This window comes from Poecilia mexicana, unplaced genomic scaffold, assembly GCF_051168715.1.
Source record: "Poecilia mexicana isolate PSO_F unplaced genomic scaffold, ASM5116871v1 scaffold_1, whole genome shotgun sequence".
NCBI lineage: Eukaryota > Metazoa > Chordata > Actinopteri > Cyprinodontiformes > Poeciliidae > Poecilia > Poecilia mexicana.
The window spans coordinates 5,418,558-5,432,183 of NW_028263370.1; the positions used below are offsets into that span (position 1 = coordinate 5,418,558).

At 37.7% G+C, this 13,626-nt stretch overlaps 1 protein-coding gene across 1 annotated transcript in view; it reads left to right on the forward strand.

The window, feature by feature from the left end:
* The first annotated feature begins 4,472 nt into the window (after positions 1-4,472).
* The window catches only part of grk4 (G protein-coupled receptor kinase 4), a 55,530-nt gene continuing 46,376 nt past the window's right edge, over positions 4,473-13,626 (forward strand). Inside the window, exon 1 of the mRNA XM_015008904.2 lies at positions 4,473-4,847. Coding sequence (XP_014864390.1) covers positions 4,796-4,847 — 52 coding nt within the window. The 5' untranslated portion in view covers positions 4,473-4,795. The remainder of the gene's footprint in view (positions 4,848-13,626) is intronic.

Genomic DNA, 13,626 nt, shown 5'->3' on the forward strand with positions numbered 1-13,626 from the left:
TGCAAATTAGCCAAAATTCAGTCAGAATTGATGGAAAAAGTTTGTGAATACTGTTTTTAAAGTTCTGCCAATATTTCTTAATCATACTTATGTGTGGACTTTAACTGGGCCTTATGAAGAAGCTTTAATCTAAAGCATGTGCGCTTACAGTTCCTGTTCTGCTGGAAGATGATTTTCCATCACAGCCTCAAGTCTTTTGGAGCTTCTAACTGGTTTACTTTTCACCATTTATTTATCTTCATCCATCTTCCTCTCAGCTCTGACACACTTCTCTGTCCCTCCTGAAGAAATGTCCACAGCATGATGCTTCTCCTGCTGTCAGTCACTGTGTTGTAAGTCACTATGTGGTCAGAATGATGCTCAGTTATCTTTAAATGCTTCATCACTAATGCATTGGTTGGATAACTTACCAGTGCTGCTGTCTGAGGAGTAATGAGGGATCTTTCAGTTTTGTATTTGTAAAATATATATTTTTTAAAATATTCCATTTCACAGCTCTGTACTGCTTTCCATTGGTATGTCATGTAAAATACTAATAAAATACAATACGTTTGTAATTGTAATGTGATAATGAGATACTTTTGCAATTACGTGTACGTGTGTAAAAACAGGCAGACTGTCTAACAAGAATAAAAAAATTTGCAAGTCATTAAGTTTTCTATTAAGATGCATGTAGTTTCATGTCTCGCTCAAGTCAGAAATGAAACAAGCTGGACCAGTTTGACAGCACTGGATATGAAGCACCTCAGATTTCAAAAGATTATGTTTTGCTTGAACATTAAGTCAAGCCACAACTAGCTGGTGGGCTTCTACAGATTATATTACTTTGACAAAAGTGACCTCCGATGCTTTGTCAGAGATGTTATAAGCAGCCATTGTTTACAGAAAAACCCTCCAGCACCAAGTTAGAAAGATCTCAGAGGAGAAAGCGTGTTTTCCTCTCCATCGGTTTTACCAAGAGTGAAGCAAAAACACGTTTATTTAAAGATTTCTTCTGTTTTTGCATGCTGTTGTCGTTGCTTTTTTAGCATAATACCAATTTAGATATCAGCCAAGAACATCCTAAGTAAAAGTTTTTTAAAACCGGTTTTAAATAAATTCCTCTTTTGAAGGAAAAAATGTTATCCAATGTTTTATTATGTATTTTCCAGTGATTTCATTGCTAGATTAATGTTGCCTTCAGCTGTTGCATAGCAAATATAGCACTGTACCTTTAATTCAACCAAATTACCAGGTTCCCAATAAGCACATCACATAAAATCATAATTATCAAATATTGAAGAAAAAAGACTGAACATTTTGTTGACTAAACCTGCAGATAATACAGTATCATACTGTTCCCTGGAGATAGCAAGTAAATGTGTTTCAGTGACACACTGTCTTTATATTTATATTCCATATATGCATATAAACACTTTAGGAGCCATTTTCCCATAAAGTTCAGTAAAACTGTAGCAATATTGGAGGACCACAATGTGTTACAACGTTTTGTGTTTTTGCATTACCACCACAAGGTGGAGGCATTCAACTGGGGATGGATGGGACATTTAAAGCCCAGAGGATGCAGAAACTGGAAAAAAACTCTTTTCCACAAGATGCACAACAACCACAAGTGTAACAGCTCAGCCAGTGTTGTTCAACATGTATCTTGTGCATTTTAACATGAATTATGTATGGACACATGGGCGATTATTTAACCTTTCTAGATGATTTCAATATGGCATAATTGCACTAGTTTATTTTTATAATGTTCATGCTATAAAAAAAATAAACTGGGTTATTCAGATGTTTTCACATAAAATGGACAATAAAAACTGATATGAAAAGACAAGAAATAATTTACATTTTAAGGAAATACTTAAAAATCTTGCTATTGACATTAAATGCAGGGATCTGCTGTTGTGATATTTATATAAATTATGGAATATTTTGGATACTCAATCGTATCTGTGCTATTTTTTAAATAATATAAATGATGATATTCCAAATTTTCTTAATGTTGTGCTTATTTTCACTAAATATTTTCTTGTAATATTATTTTTTACATATTCTTAAAACACTGATTCATTTATTTTTGCATTTCTTTATTTATATTCTGCTCCTCAAATTTTTAATGTTACAAAATTTCTACAAAGCATATTTTCTTCTTGCAGGCATTTTGTAATCTTTTGGTAGGAGAACTGCATTTTTAAATTTTATATAAAGTTTTCGGACATTTTGTATAATAAAGCTCCACTTACACTTCCAGAAATTTTCCAGAAGCTTCATTAAGACCTTCGTTAAGTACCTCAGTCTTGTGTTAACAAATCACTTTTAAATTTCTGCCTTTTTAAGTTATTATTTTCCCATATAAGTTTTGCTCTTGATCCCTGTAAGTAGATATTCTTTAACATGACCAAAAGTTGCACACAAATTAAACATAAGGTGGATTATTGACAGATTTTCCTTGGATATGAATTCCTGCTTAATCTTTTCATAGCATAGTAGCAGGAATTGACGTCTGAGGTGAAAAATACATATCAGTGTGAAAATAATTTCCAAACTCTTTGTGGCGTGGTTGCTTGTCCCAGGTGGGTCTGAGTATTTCAGGAATTGGACATGTGCAGGGTTTCCACTCACAACAGATTCAAATAGTAGAAAAAATTTATACAGTATATACCCATCGAGAGGCAGATATGTGGATAAAACATGTTGATTTCAGAAATCAAAGGAGAATGGCCAGACAGGCTAAAAATCTAAACATAAGCTCAATTTACCCCTTTTTACAAGCAAAGCATAACAAATACAACATGTAAAACACACAGTTGAGCTACAGCAAGAGAAGACCGCAAGGTGTGTCAATAGCACAAGCCACCAACACCAAACTGACTCCAGAAAACTGGACAATAACCAACTGGAGAAACGTCTGATGAGCATCATTTTCAAAGAAACAGGCCGCAGGGTCAGAATAAGCCAGACAACATAAAGGAACAGATCCATTTTCCTTGTCTTGACAGCCCAGATTGGTGCTGCTGGTGTAATGGTGTGGCAGATAATTTGCTGGTTTGGGCTTCTCAGAACCAGCCATCTTCATATGGCTACTTTCATCAGGACCATATACTATGTCACAATTATCAGAATGGTTTCTTGAGCGATGGAAACAGCAGATTCTCATGATCAGCTGATTAATTTGTAGAATGTTCAGAATATTTATGAAACCTTTTTAAATGTGCCACAAAAAGTCGAGGTGGTTCTGAAGGTTGAAGGCGTTCAACCTGGTACTACCTAAATATCTAGTGGACTTTACCTCCAACAGGTTCTGTGTTCGCCCTGAGGTCTCCTTACACTGGAACAACAGACAACAATAATCTACTGAAAATAAAAGCATCCTGCACTTTTTCTGTCACCCATTGAATCCTTTAATTCTTGAATAGTTTTGCTGAATAAGCAGTGAACTTTACGTTACTGTTAAAATCTTGATCCAAGTTCAAACCTACGGTATGGTGAAAAGAAACTACACTCTCTATTAATTCAAGTGGCTTAACATGTAAATGATGTGGCCTTTCCCAGGTTATGAAATTTAAACCCGACCTCTCGTGGCTTTGTGACTATACATCACCTTTTCATCCCTTCCTATTAATCTTGTACAAACAAGCCACTTTGTATCAGTGCACCCAAGCCACTACCAATCAGTGCGTTTTTGGTTGTAGGAATCAATTGTACTAATTAGGGAGAAAAAAAATTCATAAAAATAATAATATTAATGGATGTTATAACTCAGTTGTAGTGAATTTTTATAAACTTTGATTGTCGTTAAGGACAGTAGATTCTTAACAAATATGGCAAATTGGAGGAATCTCCTTGTAGATGTTTTCTATCTGTTATTTGTTGGCATCACAGCTCTTTCTTCTTACAGTAGACTGTCATTTAAATACTTCATTGTTCTTTCACAGTCGGCACGAAACATTCTGTTTGTGGGTGAACTGACGCATTGGTTGGACTCCCACAGAGGACGGCATCATGCTGTGCCAAAAAAGGCAGAAAAAGTGTGACATGACCCAACCAGAAACAACCACCGCCACTGGGACTGTGGACAATTGGTAAAGGAAAACAAACGCTCTGTGTCATCAGCATAGGTTTTGTGGAAGATGTAATCAGGCCAGGGGCAGCATTTAGATGTTGAATAAAAGTGCCCTGAGAACTTAACCTTAAGGAATCCCATGCAGCAGTTTTAGCTCAAATGTGCAACTTCTAAAATGACAGAAGGCAGAGCTAATCCAACCAGAGGGCCCTGGGCCGAACATAATGCAGCATATGGACGTATGGAATATGAGTTTGTGTTCAGATTTAGACACGACTGTCCATAAACAATCACTTCAGAAAACCAGAGCTTTGGAAATTCATGCATTTATGTATGAATGCACTTGTGATTGAATGTGCGGTGGCTGCGGTGGTTGTAAATTGATCCCTCCTACTCTCCCCTGGTTCGCTGCGCAGAGGAGGGGTGAGGAGGAGGAGGAAAAAGAGGAGGAGGGAACCGGAGCAGGAAGGAAGACGGGCAGGCAGGCAGGCGGTGAATGCTAACAAGCTCCGCTGTAACCATAAAGCTCCGTAGGCTCGGGTTTGACCAAACATATGGGATTGAAAAGGACCGACGAGCGCTAATTGAGTCCTAATATGCGCCAGTGCCGCGTTCGCCCTGTGCGCGTGCAACAGCCTCGCGGCCATCGGCACCTTTGATCTAGAAAAACCGTCTTTTCTTTCTTCTCCTGCTGAGTGAAATGTATCGAGATTGCACGGGATTCACGTTCTGACAATGGAGATTGAAAATATCGTGGCCAACACGGTTCTCCTGAAGGCGAGGGAAGGTAAGTGGCCGAAACGGAACCCCCCACTCCTCCTCAAATAAACCCGAATCTGTTTTTTTTTCCTCCCCATCCGAACATGTACGACATGAGGAGAGCCAGAGCCTTCCACAAGGCTGTCCTCCTTGTAGGATTTATGCTTTCTCTGTCCCCCCATCACTGCGCAGTGCTCTGTCTCCAGGCAAACCTCTTCAGATGAAATCATCTGCTTGTGCACCGGGGGAAGCACTTTGTGTTTGTCAGCCAGGTTATTGAACATAAGGCCCAGAAAGGCTGGAGATGAACAGCGCAGGGAGTGTTTTGCAGCATCGCGTTGCATTGGAGGGTGTCGAGCAAATTTTTTCACTCAAGGACCTGTGCTTATTTACGATGACATAACCCCATGTAATGGTGCTCAAATGAAAGGTTGCAGGGTGTGGAGACATTTGGCTGCTCCGTGAGCTGCCTGTCTTGCCTTTCTTTATTGTTTAAGCCTTAATTAGGAAGCCAGGGTGAACGGTGGGGTGTTTTTGCCGCAGACATATATTTCGCTGCAATGCTGCTGATTAGGAAATAGGAATACAGCGAGAACTTTCCACGCAGAGGAAAGAGGACTTCGGTGGTGCAGCAGCAGCTTATCTGTAAGCAAAAATCCCACTGGTTTTACAGGGGACCGTTTCACCGGACTGTAAAGTGTCCCAATGGCCTTCGTGTGCATATTCAGAGGCCTTCAGTGCTTCATTTACCTTGTCATGATTTCACGACCAAACGCAAACAGCGCTGTTAAAATGGATTACCCACAGCAGCAGTGGATAGGTTTTAACTGGGCCCTGTTTTCTTCACATGGCAGCAGTTTTTTTTTCTTCTTCTTCTCTTTTTTTCCCCGCATGTCGTTAAAAGCTGCTTGGACCCGACATCAGTGGCTCAATACTTGCCAGAGAACACAGTCTTCTATCAGTAGTGGCTCTCAAAAGGCCTTTCAGGGATAAAAGTGAGTGTGTTCAGAGATTGGTGCAGGTAAAGCTGGAAGATGTAAATGTTTGGCTGATGGTATTTAATAACATGCATGTTACAGAACCTGCTATGTTCCATTTTGACATCATTATTTTAATCAGTTAAGGTTGCTCAAGATCATAATAAGGTTTTTAAAAGCCTTTTGTTTGTTTTTTTATTATAATTTTTTTGCTGCACCTAGAAATTGGCTGATGACCAAAACCGGACTATTTTTCAGCTTGACTGCCCAGTCAGGAACTGAATAATCACACTTTTTTTCTGATCACTGAACCCACCGTAATTGTCTAATTAATATATCTCAGTCTTCTCAGCCACATGTGGTATATAATGTTAATTAGGTCATCAGCAGATGCAAACTCTGGGCCACCACGACTCTGCTACAGCTGCACAATTTTAGGAAAATGGCAAAAATGGCTTTATTTATATACTCCTGGGAGTATTGCTGCCATCAGTGGGAGCAATACTCCCAGTACAAGGGTGACGCCAGACTCGCAGCAGATCTAAAAAAAAAAGAGAAGTTTCATTGAAGTGTTTTTTGTTTTTTTTTTGTTAAGATATTCAGTATTGAGAAATCTGCTGTTTTTCAAATATGGGTAATTTATCTCTCGCCAGCAACAAGGATACATAAACTTCGTTGACGGTCTCCCTGGATATCGCTTTATTCTTTCTTTTAAGTACTTTTTTCTTTTTCTCTTCCGAGAAAGCAGTGCTTGAGCCAGCACACTAATATTTTTGAAGAGGCTGTAGTGAAAACAATATCTGAGTGGAGTGCAGTTGTTTAGCCTAGCTGCAAAATAGCATGAATAGGCAGATGTGTTGGTTCATCGGGTCCAAGCGGCTCGCGCTCATGGACAGAGGGGTTTATCAAAACCTTAAGAGGTAGTAGCACAACCCTCTTCGGTGTGGAAGTTTTCAGTGTTGGAAGAAGACTCGGAGTTAGTTTTTTTTCCCCAATAACGTGAATGTGTTTGCTACAGATTCAAGTCGATTGTTCTTTCAAGTTGCTACAATTTGTATAGTGGGGGAACGGATCATTCTGCTCCTTCATCATTTTGCAGTTTTGTGATTTTGGTCATTCCCGGCCTTTTGGATTGAAAAGAGCCATCTGTCACAGGAAGTCAGTTCGTACCCATCTTGGGTGTGTCTCCTTTAGTTGTGAAGAGAGTCATCTTAAGCAGCTAACAGGAAGGCTGAATGTATAACTGAACGAGTTGGCTGCAGTTTGTTCCTTTGAGCTTAAGACCTCTGGCTGTGGAACATGCTAGATTCAGGAGTGTTTTCAGTCTTTACAAAACAATCTCTGAGGTGAAAGTTTCGCCCCTGTCCAAAGTTTCACTCTTGGACTGAATTTTACAACCAGAACAGCAAGTTAATTGAGACTTTTTATGTTTATTATGTGAAACAATCAAATTCATCTTAGAATGAAACGTGCTTGGTTCAGCACATATGATTTGTTTTTTAACAACCATTCTTTTGTCACTTTCTTTCATTTGATGTAAATATAACTGCATCTATCTAGAGATATTTACTCAAAAGCAGACTTCAGACATTTTTCATTCAAGTCCACAAAAATCTTCCGTTTTTATAACAAGACAAATGTGCAAACTCTTAAGTTAAGGATCTAATTTAAACATCTCTTACTTGTAAAAAATAAAATAAAAATCTGACTGAGCAAGTTAAAAAGATGTATAATTTTGTGATTATGGTTTTTAACAAAATTTTGTTTTTCTTTTCTTTTTTTTTTATTCCATATGGCACAAAGTTTGAACATCACTGGTTTAGTGGTTCCCTAGTTGGAATTGTAGGGAGGCGTCATTCGCTTCAGAAATCAACGTAAACAAGTAATGGTAAAATATGTTCATGCTTCAGATTTTATAACAGACAAACTGTTGAAAATAATAATAAAAAATATATATTTTTAATATTATTTCAGTTGTATTGTAATCTCTCTTTAATGGGATTACTAACTACTTATTTACTTAATGGATAATCTGGGTCTCTGCCATTATTATTCTGGTCAGAGTAGCAGAAACTAACAATCAGAAATCAGCCACTGATCTCTGTTGCATCTTTACTCGTTGCATCAGAAGTGTTCAAATGGTCACCAGCATCAGAGTCGTCTCCGCTCTTTAAATATGACTTCATACAGGAAAGACTGTCTCTCTGTTTCATTCAAGGATTAAGAAGCTTCTGTGTCTTCACCTTCGTAATTTACAGCAGCACATCTTGGCTAAACAGATTTTTTTTTCTTAAAGCTGCGAGCAGTGGGTCGAAGCCACAGAGTACGCAACAGTCTAACATGCAGACGTGTCCTTGAGCAAATCAACTCTCAGACGTCATTAAAAGCATAAAAAGTTAGTTTGTTCTAAAACATCCTCACAGGCCCAGTTGGTTTCAATGAGCATCTCAGTCTCAGAATGTAATCTCACCTCCTCTTAGTTTTTAAATACTATTTATTACACATTCTTTAAGGTTTGGTGTTTGGCATTAGAACTTGAAATGCCGACAGGAAGTGGGACTGGAGCTACATCGTTTAAATGCGGACTTACTATGACTGCAAACTTGACATTCCTTAATGTGGCAGTTTTTTTTTTTGTTTTGTTTTCCAGGACATTTCTGTTATGGACCAAAAGTTAAAACAATGTTCACATTTCTGCAAACACAGAAGAGCTCTCCGCTTCAGTATTGCCTGGCAAATGTCCTCCTGCCCTTTGAACAGATTTTTTTTTCTTTGTTCATCCTCCTTTACTCTGATGCATATTAATAAAATTCAGCACAACCAGCTGCCCTTGAGGTTTTCTGATTGGTAAATGCGTTTCACATGTGGCTAATATAATCTCAGAATCAATAAAACTGTTCACTGAAGGCCTTAAATCTGGAGAGCTTTAGATAATGTACCAAGGAACAGTCAAGCTACCCAAAGAAACCCAGTGTTCAGGCGGGAGAATCTATTGACAAGATGAACTTTGCAAACTTGATCTCTATGGAAGAGTAATAAGAATAAGTCCATTGTTGAAAGGAAACCACAAGAACATACGGCAATCCTAGGTGCAAAATATGTGATACTGAGGCAAAAGTTCATTTTTCAGCAAGGAACACCCTTTAATATGCATCCAGAGCCACAATAAAAGGATTTGGACCAATGCATATTGATATGCTGGAGTGGTCCAGTCAAAGTCCAGATCAGCTGTAACTGCACTGAAGGTGGTATGAATATAAATAAGTCTTTTTTTTTTTACCAGGGGAATATAAATAAATATACGGGCCACCCAAAACCTCAAAGTGCATTGAACTTTGTAGATGTAGCGTGTCAAAAAGTCCTAGGTTGTGTGAATACCATTTCCCTGCAAATACTCAGAACTCATCAGGTATTGTCTGAGTCAGCAAAAATAACAGCGGTATCTCATTATAAGCTATGTTGTGTTTAGTGCTCATTTACTAGTTAAAAAAATGTTTGTGACTTTATAGCGTACTGGCAGTACTAGTGCATTCGTTAGCAGCTCTTCACAGTAAACGCTATTTAAAAAGCACTTAATCATTTGGAGACAACGTTATCAGAGCCCATCCTGCAGGCTCCACTGTTTACAACACTTCATAGCATATTAGTTGGCAGAGTACCCTGTTAAAGAGTCGTTCTGGAGCAGATGGTCATGTTAAGTGTGCTGAAAAATTGTGTTTACTCATGGGCTGTAAAACACTGGGCCTACATTACATTAATTGCTTTTGTTCAGACCTTTTCCCTCTGCCTTGTCTGAGACCGTTTCTAAAATCACATCTATTGCTTATGTAAAGTAAGAAACTTACAAACCAGCCAATTATATTGTTTTAACTAAAAATGCTGTTGTGGGTGCCTGCGAGGAAATGAAGCACTCGTGCAGAAAAGTTTTGAGACATGTCGTCCTCTAAGACGGCCTGGAAAAGTAAACATATGCGAACCCCTTTGTCAACAATGAAGGAAATTTTTAAAAACTAATGACCAATCCAACCAGGTATTGCTGTTTAAATGAATATTTATGATTAGTTTAAAATATATAATACGCAACACTATTTTCAACCCTTTCATGCATGATTTATGATCCCTTGTGTCAGGATTTTTTTAAATAAATTTTTTTTATTTAATTTTTTTTAGTGATCAATTGTAATTTTCTCCAAATACAAAGTTGGAGCTTACTTGAAAAATACATCAGTAGTGTTGTTTTTTAGGTGTTATCTTATGTTGCAATATTTTTTTCTATCTACAGTAGAAGGAGAGACCGGGTCGGTTGGTGTGGCTTTTTTTTGTCTGTCGGCCATATTGGATTTGACAAAAATAATTTCATGCATTTGCAGCTGATGGCCAGTAGTTGATAGTGTATTTTATGATGCATTAGTGTCCACTTCAGTGGTCTGTGTGCATTTATAACATTAAAAATCCACAAGAAGCACAAGAAAATGGCTTTTAGACAGCTGTCCACTGTAGTGACCACTATGCATGAAAGGGTTAATTAAACACCAGGCTTCCTGACAATATGTTTGCATATTTAAATCTGTCCATTAACTTCAAAATAGTCTGTACTGGCTCCGGTGACACGGTTTTCTGCTGGCTTTTTCATTGTGGAGTCAAACAAAGCAAAGCCGAGGATCATGTGTGTTTGCTTTTCAGGAAACTTGATCTCAGACCTCTTAATAAAGCTTAGAATAACATCTTCTGTGAATTTGGTGACTTTTGAGTGGTATCTTATATGTCCCGTTTTGTTTTTTTATGTGTGTGTGTGTGTGTGAGATTTAGTCTGTTTTTGTTCAAGTCTAGAAAAAAGCCAGTCCTTTCAGAGCTGGTGTTCACAAGTTGCATTTGGATGAGTGTTTTAAATATAGAGGCCGTGACCACTTATGGCAGTGACATGGTTTTTGAGAAAGTACGAGCTGTTCGGACGAGGGGGGAAAAAAAAAAATGTTTGGTTGGAATCTGAACACGTGTTGTGGCGGGATGGAGCGTGTTGATGTAGTTGACATTTTATTGGTGATCTCAAGGAAAAAGTAATTGTAACCATCCCAACCGAACTGTGAGAAAAGAACACAAACATTTTTTTTTAATATATATTGTTGGTAAACCTAGGATTCATGATGGTTTAGAAAGTTTTGCATCATCATGAATTACAATCTGTCATTATCACGATAAATCACAATTCTTGTCACTCATATTTTCCCCTGTTTTGATCAACAGTATGGTAATTTCATATTTTCTGTACCTTTTAACTATTGTAGGTTTTGAATTATTAGTTTCTACTCTGAAAAGAGTAACTTCTTCATTCAAAGTGATATTTTAGGACTTTATTTACGTTCTAATGCCTGTGGATTTGCAGATTTTTTTGTTAGTTTTGAGAGATGCAGCTGCTATTGTCGGGTTTTGTTCCTTCAGGATTTGTCTTTACTTGTTGAATTTTTCTGTAGATTATGGTCATTATTATAATGCAGTTTCCTTGTTTAAATGAAATGATCACAACCTTGGAGAATCCTGACCAGAGACGTCCCTCTTGTCCTCTTGTCTCATATTAGTGAGAGAAGATTTCAATCTGTTTAAAAATTGATTTGATACACCCTTTCATATAGTTTGTAGATACTCTGTGTAGGGTATAAAGTGTAGTTGCAGTGACATAATACCAGTAGTATTATATCATGTTGAATTTTGCGGTGAATATTATCAACCATGATTTACCCACATTTTCCTGATTCTTTTTTTTTTTTTTTATCTCCAACATCATGAAAACTTTGAACTTTAACAAGCCAAAAATAATATTGACTTACTAAATTTGCATGCATGGCACTTGAAATAAAATTGTATAATCTTCAGCAGTTTCTTAGAATTGTATTGGTTGCATCAACATTGTGATGATGTTGATTGCAGTTCAATATATTGTACTCGACACACAATCATCTTTTTACAGTTTTGTTGCTGGGATTCATCTCCTCCCCCTCACTCAGTTGTGTCCAACAGTTGAAATCTGTTTAAATATTATGTAATGTTTTACCTGAAATATTTTAGTGTCACAATTATTGGATCCATGCAGATCTTTCAGATATTAAAGTTGTCCTCATTACTGCCTTTTGATATGTTGTGCAACACAAATTGGTAAATATTTCAATAATTGTAATAATTTGAAAAGTTTTTTCTCCACACCAGTTACAGACCAGTGAGGACACTGATACAACAATCAACAATTGTTGCATCAGTTGAGAACGTGTTAATGCTGGACACGTTCTCCCAGTGAAAGAAGGTCGACTTTGTAACCGTCCTTTTGTATCTCTGAAGGTTCAGGTCTGAGTCCATTTCTGCTTTTATCTGTAATAATTGAACCTCTCTGGTGACTTTGATTTTTCCTCTTGATGTCCAATGATGATAACTTTGGCTTTATGTTCAGACGGAGAAAGTGCTGGCACAACCAGAACTTTGTTAGAACATTAATTTGCTCTAAACATCTTCGGAGTCACCTGGTGACATCGTAATATAGAGTTGTGCATCATCTGTTTTGCTATGCTAACTTAGCTTATTGTTTGTTAGCTGAGCTAGTGAGTGCCTATAGGTATTGGGCCCCAGGGCCAAACCTTTGGGTATCCCTCATAAAATGTTTGTCCGGTACAATGCAAGAAATGTCCCAGTTTTTAGGGAAGACTGGGCCCAGTGAATTACTGTGCTAGAGTCCAACCCATCTCTCCCTTTGCTTCCATAGTATTTCACAGTCAACGGTGTCAAATGCTGCACTGAGGTCCAACAGAACCAACACTGTGGTTCTTCTACAGTCTGTATTTATGTGGATGTTATTGAATTTTGACGAGGGCAGTGTCAGTACCGCGGTGAGCACAGAAACTGGACTAAAAGACGTCAAAGTGGTTGATCATCGTGAAGAAACCACTTAACTATTGAAAAACAGCTTTCAGTCATTTTGGCAAATAACTCAAAGTTGTAGATTGTTGAGATAATTTTTTTTATATCATCAGTGGCATAAAATCTGTTGCTTTTAAAACCTCAGGGGAAACATCTGATAAGAGGGATGAGCTTATCTGTAATTTTTGTTTTAGCTTTATACTCACTACACACATATTACATTAAACACTGTTGGCAGCACATGCCAAGTATATAGCAGCTCATCTGGTGAGTAGAAGTATATTTACTTATATTTGTTTTAGCAACAACTGAGGGTGTATAATAAAAAACAAAAGTAACAATTAAGCTCTTCCCTTTTTATTATGTACAAATAGGATGCACTGAAGCAAAAAAAGTGCCACAAGCTCAAAGGAAAAACTTTAACTTATAAGTGATTATAAAAAGGCCAATAATTCAATCTGAAAACTTTAAACCTTGTTTGCATCTGACTTTGTCAGCACAACTTTAAAACTTAGTTCATTTAAAGAATAACAAGTATTCATGCACATATTCAGACGTTTACGTCACTATAATTTGTTTTACACATTGTATTAAATTAAATCTTTGTCAGGTGTAGTCGTCTTCATGAAAACCGGAATGTGGTTAATCCATCGATTACACTAACCCAGCAAAGTTGAGTCCGGTAATCCTTGTTCAACAAATTTCTTTATGCGATTGAAGCTGGATGTTTACAGAAGAACAGTGCAGGTGTTAAAGGAACACACCTCTGTTGTTGGGGCTATAAATCCTTTGTGCGCCCTGCCTCTTGGCCACCGGCCTTCAAATTGCAGGCTAGCAGGTCTCTCAAAGCCCTGGTGAGCGTTCATGTGTGACGTTAGCCGGCGTAGCTTTATTAGCTTTGCGGTTGTCGCTGGGCAAACACTTGTT